We start from the raw sequence: 21,208 nt of genomic DNA, 5'->3' as shown, positions 1-21,208 counted from the left end.
GTGTAATTACCTGGTATATATAGAGACAATACATGTGTAATTACCTGGTATATATAGAGACAATACGTGTGTAATTACCTGGTATATATAGAGACAATACGTGTGTAATTAACTGCTATATATATAGAGACAATACGTGTGTAATGACCTGGTATATATATAGAGACAATACGTGTCTAATTACCTGCTGTATATATAGGGACAATACGTGTCTAATTACCTGCTGTATATATAGAGACAATACATGTGTAATTACCTGGTATATATAGAGACAATACGTGTGTAATTACCTGGTATATATAGAGACAATACGTGTGTAATTACCTGCTATATAGAGACAATACGTGTGTAATTACCTGCTATATAGAGACAATACGTGTGTAATTACCTGCTATATAGAGACAATACATGTGTAATTGACTTATTTCTTACAGTTTGTACTTTGACACGTAGGCTCTGACTGTACAGTATATTAAAATAGCTGTGGTGGTACTCTGCCGCTTCAGATAAAAGCATCAACATAGCATTGAGACTAACCTGCTATATAGACAATACGTGTGTAATTAACTGCTATATAGAGACAATACATGTGTAATTACCTGCTATATAGAGACAATACGTGTGTAATTACCTGCTATATAGAGACAATACGCGTGTATTTACCTGCTATATAGAGACAATACGCGTGTAATTGCCTGCTATATAGAGACAATACGTGTGTAATTACCTGCTGTATATATAGAGACAATAAGTGTGTAATTACCTGGTATATATAGTAATACGTGTGTAATGATTGTACGCTGATTGTAGCTGAGGTTGTGTGTAATTACCTGCTGTATATATAGAGACAATACATGTGTAATTACCTGCTGTATATATAGAAACAATATGCGTGTAATTACCTGTTATATATAGAGACAATACGCGTGTAATTACCTGGTATATATACAGACAATACGTGTGTAATTACCTGGTATATATACAGACAATACACGTGTAATTACCTGCTATACAGAGACAATACGCGTGTAATTACCTGGTATATATAGAGACAATACGCGTGTAATTACCTGGTATATATAGAGAAAATAAGTGTGTAATTACCTGGTATATATAGGGACAATACATGTAATTACCTGGTATATATAGAGACAATACGTGTGTAATTACCTGGTATATATAGAGACAACACGTGTGTAATTAGCTGGTATATATAGAGACAATACGTGTGTAATTACCTGGTATATATAGAGACAATACGTGTGTAATTACCTGGTATATATAGACAATACGTGTGTAATGACCTGGTATATATAGACAATACGTGTGTAATGACCTGGTATATAGAGACAATACGTGTGTAATGACCTGGTATATATAGAGACAATAGGTGTGTAATGACCTGGTATATATAGAGACAATAGGTGTGTAATTACCTGCTATATAGAGACAATAGGTGTGTAATTACCTGCTATATAGAGACAATACGTGTGTAATTACCTGCTATATAGAGACAATACGTGTGTAATTACCTGCTATATAGAGACAATACGTGTGTAATTACCTGCTATATATAGACAATACGTGTGTAATTACCTGCTATATAGAGACAATACGTGTGTAATTACCTGCTATATAGACAATACGTGTGTAATTACCTGCCATATATATTGACAATACGTGTGTAATTACCAGCTATATAGAGACAATATGTGTGTAATTACCTGCTATATAGAGACAACACGTGTGTAATTACCTGCTATATAGAAAATACGCGTGTAATTACCTGGTATATATAGAGACAATAGGTGTGTAATTACCTGGTATATATAGAGACAATACGTGTGTAATTACCTGGTATATATAGGGACAATACGTGTAATTACCTGGTATATATAGAGACAATACGTGTGTAATTACCTGGTATATATAGAGACAATACGTGTGTAATTACCTGGTATATATAGACAATACATGTGTAATTACCTGGCATATATAGAGACAATACGTGTGTAATGACCTGGTATATATAGAGACAATAGGTGTGTAATTACCTGGTATATATAGAGACAATACGTGTGTAATTACCTGGTATATATAGAGACAATACGTGTGTAATTACCTGGTATATATAGAGACAATACGTGTGTAATTGCCTGGTATATAGAGACAATAGGTGTGTAATTGCCTGGTATATAGAGACAATACGTGTGTAATGACCTGCTATATAGAGACAATACGTGTGTAATTACCTGCTATATAGAGACAATACATGTGTAATTACCTGCCATATATATTGACAATACATGTGTAATTACCTGCCATATATATTGACAATACGTGTGTAATTACCAGCTATATAGAGACAAAATGTGTGTAATTACCTGCTATATAGAGACAACACGTGTGTAATTACCTGCTATATAGAGACAATACGCGTGTAATTACCTGCTATATAGAGACAATACGTGTGTAATTACCTGCTATATAGACAATACGCGTGTAATTACCTGGTATATATAGACAATATGCGTGTAATTACCTGGTATATATAGACAATACGTGTGTAATTACCTGGTATATATAGACAATACGTGTGTAATTACCTGGTATATAGAGACAATACGTGTGTAATTACCTGGAAACATATAGTATAGACAATACGTGTGTAATTACCTGCTATATAGAGACAATACGTGTGTAATTACCTACCTGCTATATAGACAATGTGTGTAATTACCTGCTATATAGAGACAATACGTGTGTAATTACCTGGTATATATATATACGTGTGTAATTACCTGCTATATAGACAATACGTGTGTAATTACCTGGTATATATAGAGACAATACGTGTGTAATTACCTGCTATATAGAGACAATACGTGTGTAATTACCTGGTATATATAGAGACAATACGTGTGTAATAGAGACAATACGTGTGTAATGACCTACCTGGTATATAGAGACAATACGTGTGTAATTACCTGGTATATATAGAGACAATACGTGTGTAATTACCTGGTATATATATAGAGACAATACAGTGTGTAATTACCTGGCTATATAGAGACAATACGACAATACGTGTGTAATTACCCTGGTATATATAGAGACAATACGTGTGTAATTACCAGCGTGTAATTATATATAGAGACAATACGTGTGTAATTACCTACTATATATAGAGACAATGTGTGTAATTACCTGGTATATATAGAGACTGTGTGTAATTATATATATAGACAATATGTGTGTAATTACCTGCTATATATAGACAATATGCGTGTAATTACCTGCTATATAGAGACGCGTGTAATTACCTGGTATATATAGAGACAATACGCATGTAATGACCTGGTATATATAGACAATACGTGTGTAATTTATGCTGATTGAGACAGGTTGTGTGTAATTACCTGGTATATATAGAGACAATACGTGTGTAATTACCTGGTTTATATAGAGACAATACGTGTGTAATTACCTGGTATATATAGAGACAATACGTGTGTAATTACCTGCTATATATAGACAATACGCGTGTCATTACCTGTTATATATAGAGACAATACGCGTGTCATTACCTGGTATATATAGAGACAATATGCATGTAATTACCTGGTATATATAGACAATACGTGTGTAATTACCTGGTATATATAGACAATACATGTGTAATTACCTGCCGTATATATAGAAACAATACGTGTAATTATCAGCTGTATATATAGAGACAATACGTGTGTAATTACCTGGTATATATAGAGACAATACGTGTGTAATTACCTGCTATATAGAGACAATACGTGTGTAATTACCTGGTATAAAGAGAAAATACATGTGCAATTACCTGGTATATATAGACAATACGCGTGTAATGACCTGGTATATATAGTAATACGTGTGTAATGATTGTATGCTGATTGTAGCTGAGGTTGTGTGTAATTACCTGGTATATATAGAGACAATACGTGTGTAATTACCTGCTGTATATATAGAAACAATACGTGTGTAATTACCTGGTATATATAGAGACAATATGTGTGTAATTACCTGGCATATATAGAGACAATACGTGTGTAATTACCTGGTATATATAGTAATACGTGTGTAATGATTGTATGCTGATTGTAGCTGAGGTTGTGTGTAATTACCTGCTATATAGAGACAATACGTGTGTAATTACCTGCTATATAGAGACAATACATGTGTAATTGACTTATTTCTTACAGTTTGTACTTTGACACGTAGGCTCTGACTGTACAGTATATTAAAATAGCTGTGGTGGTACTCTGCCGCTTCAGATAAAAGCATCAACATAGCATTGAGACTAACCTGCTATATAGACAATATGTGTGTAATTACCTGCTATATAGAGACAATACGTGTGTAATTACCTGGTATATAGAGACAATACGTGTGTAATTACCTGGCATATATAGACAATACGTGTGTAATTACCGGCTATATAGAGACAATACGTGTGTAATTACCTGGCATATATAGACACTACGTGTGTAATTACCTGCTATATAGAGACAATACATGTGTAATTACCTGCTATATAGACAATACATGTGTAATTACCTGCTATATAGAGACAATACGTGTGTAATTACCTGCTATATAGAGACAATACGCGTGTAATTTACCTGCTATATAGAGACAATATGTGTGTCATTACCTGCTATATAGAGACAACACATGTGTAATTACCTGCTATATAGAGACAACACATGTGTAATTACCTGCTATATAGACACAACACATGTGTAATTACCTGCTATATAGAGACAATACGCGTGTAATTACCTGCTATATAGAGACAATACGCGTGTAATTACCTGCTATATAGAGACAATACGCGTGTAATTCCCTGCTATATAGACAATATGCATGTAATTACCTGGTATATATAGACAATATGCGTGTAATTACCTGGTACATATAGACAATACGTGTGTAATTACCTGGTATATAGAGACAATACGTGTGTAATTACCTGGTATATAGAGACAATACGCGTGTAATTACCTGGTACATATAGACAATACGTGTGTAATTACCTGCTATATATAGAGACAATACACGTGTAATTACCTGGCATATAGACAATACGCGTGTAATTACCTACTATATAGACAATATGTGTGTAATTACCTGCTATATATATAGACAATATGTGTGTAATTACCTGCTATATATATAGACAATACGTGTGTAATTACCTGGTATATATAGAGACAATACGCGTGTAATGACCTGGTATATATAGACATTACGTGTAATTACCTGGTATATATAGACATTACGTGTAATTACCTGCTATATATAGACAATACGTGTGCAATTACCTGGTATATATAGAGACAATACGTGTGTAATGACCTGGTATATATATAGAGACAATACGTGTGTAATGACCTGGTATATATATAGAGACAATACGTGTGTAATTACCTGCTGTATATATAGAGACAATACGTGTGTAATTACCTGGTATATAGAGACAATACGCGTGTAATTACCTGGTATATATAGGGACAATACGTGTGTAATTACCTGCTATATATAGACAATATGCGTGTCATTACCTGTTATATATAGAGACAATACGCGTGTCATTACCTGTTATATATAGACAATACGCGTGTAATTACCTGGTATATAGAGACAATACATGTGTAATTACCTGCTGTATATATAGAAACAATACGTGTAATTATCAGCTGTATATATAGAGACAATACATGTGTGATGACCTGGTATATATAGTAATACGTGTGTAATGATTGTATGCTGATTGTAGCTGAGGTTGTGTGTAATTACCTGGTATATATAGAGACAATACGTGTGTAATTACCTGCTGTATATATAGAAACAATACGTGTGTAGTTACCTGGTATATATAGAGACAATACATGTGTAATTACCTGCTATATATAGAGACAATACGTGTGTAATTACCTGCTATATAGAGACAATACGCGTGTATTTACCTGCTATATAGAGACAATATGTGTGTCATTACCTGCTATATAGAGACAACACGTGTGTAATTACCTGCTATATAGAGACAACACATGTGTAATTACCTGCTATATAGAGACAATACGCGTGTAATTACCTGCTATATAGACAATACGCGTGTAATTCCCTGCTATATAGACAATACGCATGTAATTACCTGGTATATATAGACAATACGCGTGTAATTACCTGGTACATATAGACAATACGCGTGTAATTACCTGGTATATATAGACAATACGTGTGTAATTACCTGGTATATAGAGACAATACGTGTGTAATTACCAGCTATATAGAGACAATACACGTGTAATTACCTACTATATAGACAATGTGTGTAATTACCTGCTATATATAGAGACAATACGTGTGTAATTACCTGCTAGAGACAATACGTGTGTAATTACCTGGTATAAAGAGAAAATACATGTGCAATTACCTGGTATATATAGACAATACGCGTGTAATGACCTGGTATATATAGTAATACGTGTGTAATGATTGTATGCTGATTGTAGCTGAGGTTGTGTGTAATTACCTGGTATATATAGAGACAATACGTGTGTAATTACCTGCTGTATATATAGAAACAATACGTGTGTAATTACCTGGTATATATAGAGACAATATGTGTGTAATTACCTGGCATATATAGAGACAATACGTGTGTAATTACCTGGTATATATAGTAATACGTGTGTAATGATTGTATGCTGATTGTAGCTGAGGTTGTGTGTAATTACCTGCTATATAGAGACAATACGTGTGTAATTACCTGCTATATAGAGACAATACATGTGTAATTGACTTATTTCTTACAGTTTGTACTTTGACACGTAGGCTCTGACTGTACAGTATATTAAAATAGCTGTGGTGGTACTCTGCCGCTTCAGATAAAAGCATCAACATAGCATTGAGACTAACCTGCTATATAGACAATATGTGTGTAATTACCTGCTATATAGAGACAATACGTGTGTAATTACCTGGTATATAGAGACAATACGTGTGTAATTACCTGGCATATATAGACAATACGTGTGTAATTACCGGCTATATAGAGACAATACGTGTGTAATTACCTGGCATATATAGACACTACGTGTGTAATTACCTGCTATATAGAGACAATACATGTGTAATTACCTGCTATATAGACAATACATGTGTAATTACCTGCTATATAGAGACAATACGTGTGTAATTACCTGCTATATAGAGACAATACGCGTGTATTTACCTGCTATATAGAGACAATATGTGTGTCATTACCTGCTATATAGAGACAACACATGTGTAATTACCTGCTATATAGAGACAACACATGTGTAATTACCTGCTATATAGACACAACACATGTGTAATTACCTGCTATATAGAGACAATACGCGTGTAATTACCTGCTATATAGAGACAATACGCGTGTAATTACCTGCTATATAGAGACAATACGCGTGTAATTCCCTGCTATATAGACAATATGCATGTAATTACCTGGTATATATAGACAATATGCGTGTAATTACCTGGTACATATAGACAATACGTGTGTAATTACCTGGTATATAGAGACAATACGTGTGTAATTACCTGGTATATAGAGACAATACGCGTGTAATTACCTGGTACATATAGACAATACGTGTGTAATTACCTGCTATATATAGAGACAATACACGTGTAATTACCTGGCATATAGACAATACGCGTGTAATTACCTACTATATAGACAATATGTGTGTAATTACCTGCTATATATATAGACAATATGTGTGTAATTACCTGCTATATATATAGACAATACGTGTGTAATTACCTGGTATATATAGAGACAATACGCGTGTAATGACCTGGTATATATAGACATTACGTGTAATTACCTGGTATATATAGACATTACGTGTAATTACCTGGTATATATAGACAATACGTGTGCAATTACCTGGTATATATAGAGACAATACGTGTGTAATGACCTGGTATATATATAGAGACAATACGTGTGTAATGACCTGGTATATATATAGAGACAATACGTGTGTAATTACCTGCTGTATATATAGAGACAATACGTGTGTAATTACCTGGTATATAGAGACAATACGCGTGTAATTACCTGGTATATATAGGGACAATACGTGTGTAATTACCTGCTATATATAGACAATATGCGTGTCATTACCTGTTATATATAGAGACAATACGCGTGTCATTACCTGTTATATATAGACAATACGCGTGTAATTACCTGGTATATAGAGACAATACATGTGTAATTACCTGCTGTATATATAGAAACAATACGTGTAATTATCAGCTGTATATATAGAGACAATACATGTGTGATGACCTGGTATATATAGTAATACGTGTGTAATGATTGTATGCTGATTGTAGCTGAGGTTGTGTGTAATTACCTGGTATATATAGAGACAATACGTGTGTAATTACCTGCTGTATATATAGAAACAATACGTGTGTAGTTACCTGGTATATATAGAGACAATACATGTGTAATTACCTGCTATATATAGAGACAATACGTGTGTAATTACCTGCTATATAGAGACAATACGCGTGTATTTACCTGCTATATAGAGACAATATGTGTGTCATTACCTGCTATATAGAGACAACACGTGTGTAATTACCTGCTATATAGAGACAACACATGTGTAATTACCTGCTATATAGAGACAATACGCGTGTAATTACCTGCTATATAGACAATACGCGTGTAATTCCCTGCTATATAGACAATACGCATGTAATTACCTGGTATATATAGACAATACGCGTGTAATTACCTGGTACATATAGACAATACGTGTGTAATTACCTGGTATATAGAGACAATACGTGTGTAATTACCTGGTATATAGAGACAATACGTGTGTAATTACCTGGTATATAGAGACAATACGTGTGTAATTACCTGGTATATATAGGGACAATACGTGTGTAATTACCTGTTATATATAGACAATACGCGTGTCATTACCTGTTATATATAGACAATACGCGTGTAATTACCTGCTGTATATATAGAAACAATACGTGTAATTACCTGCTGTATATATAGAAACAATACGTGTAATTATCAGCTGTATATATAGAGACAATACGCGTGTAATTACCTGCTATATAGAGACAATACGTGTGTAATTACCTGGTATATATAGAGACAATACGCATGTAATGACCTGGTATATATTGTAATACGTGTGTAATGATTGTATGCTGATTGTAGCTGAGGTTGTGTGTAATTACCTGGTATATATAGAGACAATACGTGTGTAATTACCTGGTATATATAGAGACAATACGTGTGTAATTACCTGGTATATATAGAGACAATACGTGTGTAATTACCTGGTATATATAGAGACAATACGTGTGTAATTACCTGGTATATATAGGGACAATACGTGTGTAATTACCTGCTATATATAGACAATACGCATGTCATTACCTGTTATATATAGAGACAATACGCGTGTCATTACCTGTTATATATAGACAATACGCGTGTACCAACTGAGCTACAGAAGGACCACAGCTACAGAAGGACCTGTTATATATAGACAATACGCGTGTAATTACCTGTTATATATAGACAATACGCGTGTCATTACCTGTTGTATATATAGAGACAATACGTGTGTAATTACCTGGTATATAGAGACAATACGCGTGTAATTACCTGGTATATATAGAGACAATACGCGTGTAATTACCTGGTATATATAGAGACAATACGCATGTAATGACCTGGTATATATTGTAATACGTGTGTAATGATTGTATGCTGATTGTAGCTGAGGTTGTGTGTAATTACCTGGTATATATAGAGACAATACGTGTGTAATTACCTGGTATATATAGAGACAATACGTGTGTAATTACCTGGTATATATAGGGACAATACGTGTGTAATTACCTGGTATATATAGAGACAATACGCGTGTAATTACCTGGTATATATAGACAATACATGTGTAATTACCTGGTATAGAGACAATACATGTGTAATTACCTGGTATATATAGAGACAATACGCGTGTAATTACCTGGTATATAGAGACAATACGCATGTAATTACCTGGTATATATAGAGACAATATGTGTGTAATTACCTGGTATATATAGAGACAATACGCGTGTAATTACCTGCTATATAGAGACAATACGTGTGTAATTACCTGGTATATATAGAGACAATACGCATGTAATGACCTGGTATATATAGTAATACGTGTGTAATGATTGTATGCTGATTGTAGCTGAGGTTGTGTGGAATTACCTGGTATATATAGAGACAATACGTGTGTAATTACCTGGTATATATAGAGACAATACGTATGTAATTACCTGGTATATATAGAGACAATACGTGTGTAATTACCTGGTATATATAGGGACAATACGTGTGTAATTACCTGCTATATATAGACAATACGCGTGTCATTACCTGTTATATATAGAGACAATACGCGTGTCATTACCTGTTATATATAGACAATACGCGTGTCATTACCTGTTATATATAGAGACAATACGCATGTAATTACCTGGTATATATAGACACAATACGCGTGTAATTACCTGGTATATATAGACAATATGTGTGTAATTACCCGGTATATAGAGACAATACGTGTGTAATTACCCGGTATATAGAGACAATACGTGTGTAATTACCTGGTATATAGAGACAATACATGTGTAATTACCTGCTGTATATATAGAAACAATATGTGTAATTATCTGCTGTATATATAGAGACAATACGTGTGTAATTACCTGGTATATATAGACAATACGTGTGTAATTACCTGCTATATAGAGACAATACGTGTGTAATGACCTGGTATATATAGAGACAATACATGTGTAATGACCTGGTATATATAGTAATACGTGTGTAATGATTGTATGCTGATTGTAGCTGAGGTTGTGTGTAATTACCTGCTGTATATATAGAAACAATATGTGTGTAATTACCTGTTATATATAGAGACAATACGCGTGTAATTACCTGGTATATATACAGACAATACGTGTGTAATTACCTGGTATATATACAGACAATACGTGTTTAATTACCTGCTATATATACAGACAATACGCGTTTAATTACCTGCTATATAGAGACAATACGTGTGTAATTACCTGGTATATATAGAGACAATACGCATGTAATTACCTGGTATATATAGAGACAATACGTGTGTAATTACCTGGTATATATAGAGACAATACGTGTGTAATTACCTGGTATATATAGGGACAATACGTGTAATTACCTGGTATATATAGAGACAATACGTGTGTAATTACCTGGTATATATAGAGACAATACGTGTGTAATTACCTGGTATATATAGAGACAATACGTGTGTAATTACCTGGCATATATAGAGACAATACGTGTGTAATTACCTGGCATATATAGAGACAATACGTGTGTAATGACCTGGTATATATAGAGACAATACGTGTGTAATTACCTGGTATATATAGACAATACGTGTGTAATTACCTGGTATATATAGAGACAATACGTGTGTAATTACCTGCTATATAGACAATACGTGTGTAATTACCTGCCATATAGAGAGAATACGTGTGTAATTACCAGCTATATAGAGACAATATGTGTGTAATTACCTGCTATATAGAGACAACACGTGTGTAATTACCTGCTATATAGAGACAATACGCGTGTAATTACCTGCTATATAGACAATAGGCGTGTAATTACCTGGTATATATAGACAATACGCGTGTAATTACCTGGTATATATAGACAATACGTGTGTAATTACCTGGTATATAGAGACAATACGTGTGTAATTACCAGCTATATAGAGACAATACACGTGTAATTACCTACTATATAGACAATGTGTGTAATTACCTGCTATATATATAGACAATACGTGTGTAATTACCTGGTATATATAGAGACAATACGCGTGTAATTACCTGGTATATATAGACATTACGTGTAATTACCTGGTATATATAGACAATACGTGTGCAATTACCTGGTATATATAGAGACAATACGTGTGTAATGACCTGGTATATATATAGAGACAATACGTGTGTAATGACCTGGTATATATATAGAGACAATACGTGTGTAATTACCTGCTGTATATATAGAGACAATACGTGTGTAATTACCTGGTATATAGAGACAATACGCGTGTAATTACCTGGTATATAGAGACAATACGCGTGTAATTACCTGGTATATATAGTAATACGTGTGTAATGACCTGGTATATATACAGACAATACGTGTGTAATTACCTGGTGTATATATAGGGACAATACGCGTGTAATTACCTGGTATATATAGACAATACGTGTGTAATTACCTGGTATAGAGACAATACATGTGTAATTACCTGCTGTATATATAGAGACAATACGCATGTAATTACCTGGTATATATAGAGACAATAAGTGTGTAATTACCTGGTATATATAGAGACAATACGCGTGTAATTACCTGCTATATAGAGACAATACGTGTGTAATTACTTGGTATATATAGAGACAATACGCATGTAATGACCTGGTATATATAGTAATATGTGTGTAATGATTGTATGCTGATTGTAGCCGAGGTTGTGTGTAATTACCTGGTATATATAGAGACAATACGTGTGTAATTACCTGGTATATAGAGACAATACGCGTGTAATTACCTGGTGTATATATATAGAGACAATACGCGTGTCATTACCTGTTATATATAGACAATACGCGTGTCATTACCTGTTATATAGACAATACGCGTGTCATTACCTGTTACATATAGAGACAATACGTGTGTAATTACCTGGTATATATAGACACAATACGCGTGTAATTACCTGGTATATATAGACAATACGTGTGTAATTACCCGGTATATAGAGACAATACGTGTGTAATTACCTGGCATATAGAGACAATACATGTGTAATTACCTGCTGTATATATAGAAACAATACGTGTAATTATCTGCTGTATATATAGAGACAATACGTGTGTAATTACCTGGTATATATAGACAATACGTGTGTAATTACCTGGTATATATACAGACAATACGTGTGTAATTACCTGCTATATAGAGACAATACGTGTGTAATTACCTGGTATATAGAGACAATACATGTGTAATTACCTGGTATATATAGAGACAATACACGTGTAATGACCTGGTATATAGAGACAATACATGTGTAATTACCTGGTATATATAGAGACAATACGTGTGTAATTACCTGGTATATATAGAGACAATACATGTGTGATGACCTGGTATATATAGTAATACGTGTGTAATGATTGTATGCTGATTGTAGCTGAGGTTGTGTGTTATTTGTCATATAGTGGTTGTATGATGTGTTATAAGGCGTATATTGGTATTTGATGTGTTGTACGCTTAATTACAGTCTATAAATTTGCTTTAAGCTGTAATAAGAGGTTATAAATGTGTAAAAACTGGTGTATAGGTTATATGATGCGTCATAAGGTAGTATATAATGTCTGTATCGTAGCTGGTCTCACCGCTGATAACCGGGCGGATCTCCTCTGGGGCTGCAACAGGAAGAGGAAGAGAAAACATGTCAACACACACTGTCAGAGACCAACTATGTTGAAACGGAGCTGATAAAGAATAGTAATTATAAGTGATGGGTTGTAGTTGAGGTCAGTGTTGAGTCTGTCTCAGTCTCACCTCCTCCTTGGCGTCCCCAGCTGCTCCCTGCTTAGGACAAACAACAAAAACAACTTTTATCACAAAAACACTTCTCTATAAGAGCAGGCAACAGTCTACGGTGACTCAAATTACACATTTATGAACTGTCAGGGAAGACCCCAGATAACTTTTAAATTTCAAGAAAAAAGTACAAATGTCATAGATAATGTTAAAATAAACTTGTTTTTAGACCCATTAGATTGAAGTGTAATGTAATACTTGAGTTTTGTTAACAGTTTATATGTTTTTGGGACAAGTAACACTGAAAGTTCGGGTCCTAAAGCATCTGTCTCTCTTTCTCCACTCTCTCCATCTCTCTCTTCTGTCTATGAGCTCAGGCAGGATTTGAAAACTCGCGCGGGACGGAATAAGCAAGAAGGAGGAGCAGAGTTAAGACTCCGCAGCGCCGCCCGGCGGTAGAGACACGACACTGCAGCCACCTGGGACCATGAACAAAGACAAAAAATATACATTTGTATCGAAATAAGACGATGACTGCATCTTTTAACGATCAGAATTGAAACTATAGATACTAAAGCGAATTCTCGAGGTAATTTTGGGCGGATTGAGGGGAAAATGGCGGTAACTGAAGCGTTTCTGTTCGGTAGGTCGAAGAAGAGAGGAAGACTTGGGCTGCAAAGCATGGCTGCTGGTTGTGCTTTAACTACATGGAGACAGAGAGACTTCTGGCTTCCCAAAGGACAGCGACCGCCGGTCGACAGACTTTAAAGCCCGCAAGCGATCAGAAAAATATTAATTTAAACATTAAAAATATATATATATTTTTTAACATACCCTCCAAATAAATGCCGTAAATTCCCCAAAGAAAAATGTTTATAATTAAGTAATCGTTGGAGGGGATGGCGCTCCACATTCATTTGCAAGCCATCAATAGCTGCCTGCTTTTCTTGTTTCACAATCTTCTCTAAATAGTCACCAAACTACGTACCTTTCTCTTGGGCATGTTGGATTCTTGGAGATTCTCTTTCAGATGGAACTATAAAGTGTTTAGCTGGCTGCTGTTAGTTAGGTGCATGTGAAGCCAAGTGTCTGCTGCTGCCTGGTCCGTGTAGTAAACACACAGGAACAGCCACCAGACTGGCTGAATGGGGGGAGGGGTGCGGCTAAACGCAGGATTGATGTGCTCTCCGCCAATTACGGAGCGCTATTCGCAGCTGCAGAACACGGAGAATTTGGGAACCGGTGTTCTTTACGCGCGAAGTGCTTCTAGCAAAAGGAGGGAAGGAAAAAAATCACCATGAAATAATATCGAGCGCTTGATTAGTAGGTGCCCCTGCGAACAGATAACATGATTTGATAGGGTCTAGAGGTTGCGTTTAATTTATAGTCTTATTTCAATGAAACTCATAAAAGAATCCCCCTTCTATTCCCAGCATCATAAAACGACTGTCTCTACTCCACCATTATAACTTCTGCCCAAAACAAGACGGAAAATACATTAACATTTGGCTTCGTGCTTGTGGCCAACATGGCGCCCTTCAAGCTCGACACATTTTTGTTTGTCGGCTTTTCTAAATGAATCTGAGGAGAGGGAACGTTTACGTCGCATCGTCCGGGCGCCTGTAGGTGGCTTCAGCTCCAAAGCCCAGTGTGAATGAATGAGCAGTTCTCCCTGCACCCCTGGCGGCCGAGGACAGACGATACACCTCACTAAAACATCCTCAGTCTTCCTCTCTTATCTAGTCAGACACACCGAATAGAGATAGAAAGGGTGGAATATGAATGATCACCTTCAAATGTGACCAACTAGCCTTGCATTACGTACTTCTATTAGCTATTGTAATTCACAGCCATTATCTCAAACTGGACTAAAATCCCAAAAGGGCCAGAGGTACCGGTATTGTAGTGGGGATGCAGTGTTTCATGTATGCCACGGGAGGGCGCTCTGAGACGCCCTTTGACCGTCACCTGGTGCGACATTGCAACCAACTATAACTGGGTTCTAATTATGACGTCATTCTAATGGATGCAACCCTGCTACTTATTGATACATTGTTGCGTTCAGTCACAAAATGGAGCTGAACGTTGAATTAAGTCAGACTGTGAAAATAGACATCACGTTGACTGGACAGACTAGGACTAGAAGGTTATATTCATTCATCTCTCTTGAAAGTTACAGTTCCTGACTCGATATCCACGCTTTTAGGCTATCGAGTCCGTGGTCGACTTTTTGCCACTGATTAAGTCACGGAGACATGATTCAACGAGTGAGGGAGTGAAATAAGACCACTGCAAATACAACCTATATTTATGTTTATTTGTTTTCCCTTTTGTAATTTAGCTATTTGCACATCGTTACAACACTGTATATATTTGAAATGTCCTTATTATTTTGGAACATCTGTAAGTGTAATGTTCAAAGTACATGTTTTCTTGTTTATCATCTATTTCACTTGCTTTGGCAATGTAAACATGTGTTTCCCATTATGTACAATCGCACTAAATATTATTTGACAAATGCGAGATGTTAAATCCCAGCAGTCTTTAAAATGACATTCAGGAGAGAAAGGTTTTCAATAGTTGTTTTTAATTCATAAAAACAATATTAATTGGAATATAATATTATAATGGAATATAAAACTAATAACAATAACTAGTAACTTAACTATTTATTCAGTGTAACATTGATGTGGCAACTCTTATGCTCTGCTATTGCACAATTCTAATTTGTACGTAGGTCACAAATGAAGCTATCCTCAGTAAAATTGAAGCACAACTCATGAGCCCACCACCTGCACTGTTCACACGTAGTCTAGTCCCCACCAGTGACTGAAACAAAAATACACTCCGCATCCCATTCTTTGGTGGCTGATGTGGCTTGTTGTGTTGCAACAACCTTCTTTGAGAAACTTTTTTGGAAGAAGTTGCTTTGTTTTCTTAATCTCTCTATTTTCTTCTTGTTGATGTTTTTAAGGTGAGACTGTCAGTATAGTCTCAGCCTTCCTTGACCTCTTCTCCTGGAGCCTCAGGGACAACTCCAATAAAATTGCTGCTGCTGTTGGTTGTTGGTTTAAGCAAAAACAAACCCACAACAACAAGAACTCATGAGTGTTAGTACAATAAACACTTTGTTCTAATCAAATCAAAAATCAAATCAAACGTTATTTTTCACATGCGCCGAATACAACAAGTGTAGATCTTACCATGAACTGCTTACCACAAGCTCTTAACCAACAGTACAGTTCAAGAAGAGTTAAGAAAATATTGACCAAATAAACTAAAGTAACAAATAATAAAAAGTAACACAATAAAATAACAATAACGAGGCTTTATACCGGTAGCGAGTCAATGCATGGGGGTACAGGTTAGTTGAGATAACTGTTATATGTAGGTAGGGGTATGCATAGCCTACGCATAGATAATAAACTGCAAGTAGCAGCAGTGTAAAAACAAATGGGGGGTGGGGGGTCAATGTAAATAATCCGGTAGCTGTCATGTTTTGTCATTAATTATCATGTCTTGTCCCTGTGCTTCCCCTTCTATTCGTTTCCCTCTGCTGGTCTTATTAGGTTCTTTCCCTCTTTTTATCCCTCTCTCTCCCCCTCCCTCTCTCACTCTCTCGCTCTCTCTTCTCTCTATCGTTCCGTTCCTGCTCCCAGCTGTTCCTATTCCCCTAATCATCATTTAGTCTTCCCACACCTGTTCCCGATCCTTTTCCCTGATTAGAGTCCCTATTTCTCTCCTTGTTTTCCGTACCTGCCCTGTCGGATCCTCATCTATAATTCACCGTGCTGTGTCTATGTTTTGCCCTGTCGTGTCGTGTTTCCCTCAGATGCTGCGTGGTGAGCAGGTGTCTGAGTCTGCTAGGTTCAAGTGCCTTCCCGAGGCAACCTGCAGTTCTCGATCAAGTCTCCAGTCTGTTCTCGTCTTTACGAGTAGTATTATGCTTTTTGTTTTGTAAAGTTTCTTACTGGATTAAAAACTCTGTTTTCGCCAAGTCGCTTTTGGGTCCTCATTCACCTGCATAACAGGTAGCCATTTGATTAATCGTTCAGCAGTCTTATCGGCTTGGGGGTAGAAGCTGTTAAGGAGCCTTTTGGCCCTAGACTTGATGCTCCGGTACCACTTGCCGTGCGGTAGCAGAGAAAGCAGTCTATGACTTGGGTAACTGGAGTCTGACAACTTTTTGGGCTTTCCTATTACTATATACCAGGTAATTACACATTTATTATGACACCGCCTATTATATAAGTCTTGGATGGCAGGAAGTTTGGCCCCAGTAATGTACAGGGCTCTACGCATTACACTCTGTAGTGCCTTATGGTAAGATGCCAAGCAGTTGCCATACCAGGCGGTGATGCAACCGGTCAGGATGCTCTCATTGGTGCAGCTGTGGAACATTTAGAGTCTAAAAAATAAAAAATTAACCTTTATTTAACTAGGCAAGTCAGTTAAGAACAAATTCTTATTTTCAATGACGGCCTAGGAACAGTGGGTTAACTGCCTGTTCAGGGGCAGAACGACCGATTTGTACCTTGTCAGCTCGGGGGTTTTGAACTTGCAATCTCCCGGTTACTAGTCCAACGCTCTAACCACTAGGCTACGCTGCCACCCCAGGTGCTGGGGACCCATGCTTAATCTTTTCAGTCTCCTGAGGGGGAAAAGGTGTTGTCATGCAATCTTAACGACTGTCTTGGTATGTTTGGACCATGATAATGAATTAGTTGGTGAAGTGGACATTAAAGAACTTGAAACTCTCGACCCACTCCACTACAGTCCAGTCTATATTAATGGGGGCCTTTGTCTTGCTCACATTGATGGAAAGGGTGTTGTCCTGGCACCACACTGTCAGGTCTCTGTCCTCCTCCCTATAGGCTGTCTCGTCGGTGATCAGGCCTACCACTGTTGCGTTGTCAGCAAACTTAATGATGGTGTTGTTGTTGTGTTTGGCCCTGCAGTCATGGATGAACAGGGAGTACAGGAGGGGACTAAGTACACACCCCTGACCGGCCCCCGTGTTGAGGACGTGTTGTTACCTATCCTCTCCACCTGGGGGCCGCCCGTCAGGAAGTCCAAATCAAGTCAAATGTATTTATATAGCCCTTCGTACATCAGCTGATATCTCAAAGTGCTGTACCAAAACCCAGCCTTAAACCCCAAACAGCAAGCAATAATGGTGTTGAAGCATTTTGGCTAGGAAAAACTCCCTAGAAAGGCCAAAACCTAGGAAGAAACCTAGAGAGGAAACAGGCTATGAGGGGTGGCCAGTCTTCTTCTGGCTGTGCCAGGTGGAGATTATAACAGAACATAGCCAAGATGTTCAAATGTTCATAAATGACCAGCATGGTCAAATAATAGGTCTGGGACAGGTAGCACGTCCGGTGAACAGGTCAGGATTCCATAGTCGCAGGCAGAACAGTTGAAACTGGAGCAGCAGCACGGCCAGGTGGACTGGGGACAGCAAGGAGTCATCATGCCAGGTAGTCCCGAGGCATGGTCCTAGGGCTTAGATCCTCCGAGAGAGAGAAAGAAAGAGAGACTTAGAGAGAGCATACTTAAATTCACACAGGACACCGGATAAGACAGGAGAAGTACTCCAGATATAACAAACTGACCCTAGCTCCCCGACACAAACTACTGCAGCATAAATACTGGAGGCTGAGACAGGAGGGGTCAGGAGACACTGTGGCCCCATCCGATGATACCCCCGGACAGGGCCAAACAGGAAGGATATAACCCCACCCACTTTGCCAAAGCACAGCCCCCACACCACTAGAGGGATATCTTCAACCACCAACTTACCACCCTGAGACAAGGCAGAGTATAGCCCACAATGATCTCCGCCACGGCACAACCCAAGGGGGGGGGGGTTGCCAACCCAGACAGGAAGATCACATCAGTGACTCAACCCACTCAAGTGACGCACCCGTCCTAGGGACGGCATGTAAGAGCACCAGTAAGCCAGTGACTCAGCCCCTGTAATAGGGTTAGAGGCAGAGAATCCCAGTGGAAAGAGGGGAACCGGCTAGGCAGAGAGTACAAGGGCGGTTCGTTGCTCCAGAGCCTTTCCATTCACCTTCACACTCCGGGGCCAGACTACACTCAATCATATGACCCACTGAAGAGATGAGTCTTCAGTAAAGACTTAAAGGTTGAGACCGAGTTTGCGTCTCTCACATGGGTAGGCAGACCATTCCATAAAAATTGAGCTCTACAGGAGAAAGCCCTGCCTACAGCTGTTTGCTTAGAAATTCTAGGGACAATTAGGAGGCCTGCATCTTGTGACCGTAGCGTACGTGTAGGTATGTACGGCAGGACCAAATCAGAGAGATTGGTGCCGACAGAGATGGCCGCCTCGCTTCGCGTTCCTAGGAAACTATGCAGTAGTTTTTTTATGTGGTATTTCTTACATTGGTAATCTTAAGTTTTATTACATACAGTCGGGAGGAACTACTGAATATAAGAGCAACGTCAACTCACCATAATTACGACCAGTAACATGATTTTCCCGAAGAGGATCCCGTGTTCTGCCTTCCATCCTGGACAATGGATCGGATCCCAGCCGACGCCCCAAAACAACGACGTCGTAAAAGAGGCAAACGAAGCAGTCTTCTGGTCAGGCTCTGGAGACGGGTACATCACGCACAGACGGGCACATCGCGCGAGTAGCATACTACTCGCCAATGTCCAGTCTCTTTCAACAAGGTTGATGAAATCCGAGCAAGGATAGCAGTCCAGAGAGACTTCAGAGACGGTAACGTTCTTTGCTTCACGGAAACATGGCTCACTCGAGAGACGCTAACTGAGTCAGTGCAGCCAGCTGGTTTCTTCACGCATCGCGCCGACAGAAACAAGCATCTTTCTGGTAAGAAGAGGGACGGGGGCCTTATGATTAACGAGACGTGATCAGAACAACATACAGGAACTCAAGTCCTTCTGTTCACCTGACTTAGAATTCCTCACAATCAAATGTTGACCGCATTATCTACCAAGGGAATTCTCTTCGATTATAATCACAGCCATATATATTCCCCCCAAACAGACACAGATGGCCCTGAACAAACTTTATTTGACTCTTTGCAAACTGGAAACCTGAGGCTGCATTCATTGTAGCTGGGGATTTTAACAAGGTTCATCTGAAAACAAGGCTCTCTAAATTATTTTAGCATATCGATTGCGCAACCAGGGCTGGTAAAACCCTGGATCATTGCTATTCAAAATTCCACGGTGCATATAAGGCCCTGCCCCGCCCTCCTTTCGGAAAAGCTGACCACGACTCCATTTTGTTGCTCCCAGCCGACAGACAGAAACTAAAACAAGAAGCTCCTGCACTCAGGCCTGTTCCACGCTGGTCCGACCAATCTGACTCCACACTCCAAGACTGCTTCGATCACGTGGATTGGGATATGTTCCTCATTGCGTCAAACAACAACATTGACGAATACGCTGATA

General features: G+C 37.6%; 1 protein-coding gene across 2 annotated transcripts in view; it reads right to left on the bottom strand.

Moving 5' to 3' along the window:
* The window catches only part of hmgn6 (high mobility group nucleosome binding domain 6), a 33,114-nt gene extending 18,235 nt beyond the window's left edge, over positions 1–14,879 (bottom strand). The window contains exons 1-3 of one of the 2 annotated variants that reach the window (XM_046296271.1): positions 14,745–14,879; positions 13,775–13,801; positions 13,606–13,635 (exon numbers count right to left, since the gene is read on the bottom strand). In XM_046296271.1, the coding sequence (XP_046152227.1) occupies positions 13,606–13,635; positions 13,775–13,801; positions 14,745–14,759 (72 nt within the window). In that variant the 5' untranslated portion in view covers positions 14,760–14,879. Of the gene's footprint in view, positions 1–13,605; positions 13,636–13,774; positions 13,805–14,744 lie in introns of both variants that reach the window. The other variant, XM_046296270.1, reaches the window with a different exon arrangement.
* Between the last annotated feature and the right edge of the window lie 6,329 nt (positions 14,880–21,208).

The sequence above is a fragment of the Oncorhynchus gorbuscha genome, linkage group LG13 (assembly GCF_021184085.1).
Source record: "Oncorhynchus gorbuscha isolate QuinsamMale2020 ecotype Even-year linkage group LG13, OgorEven_v1.0, whole genome shotgun sequence".
Taxonomy (NCBI): Eukaryota; Metazoa; Chordata; class Actinopteri; order Salmoniformes; family Salmonidae; genus Oncorhynchus; species Oncorhynchus gorbuscha.
Note: the sequence above shows the minus strand (reverse complement) of the source record. Positions and strands in the feature narration are given on the sequence as shown.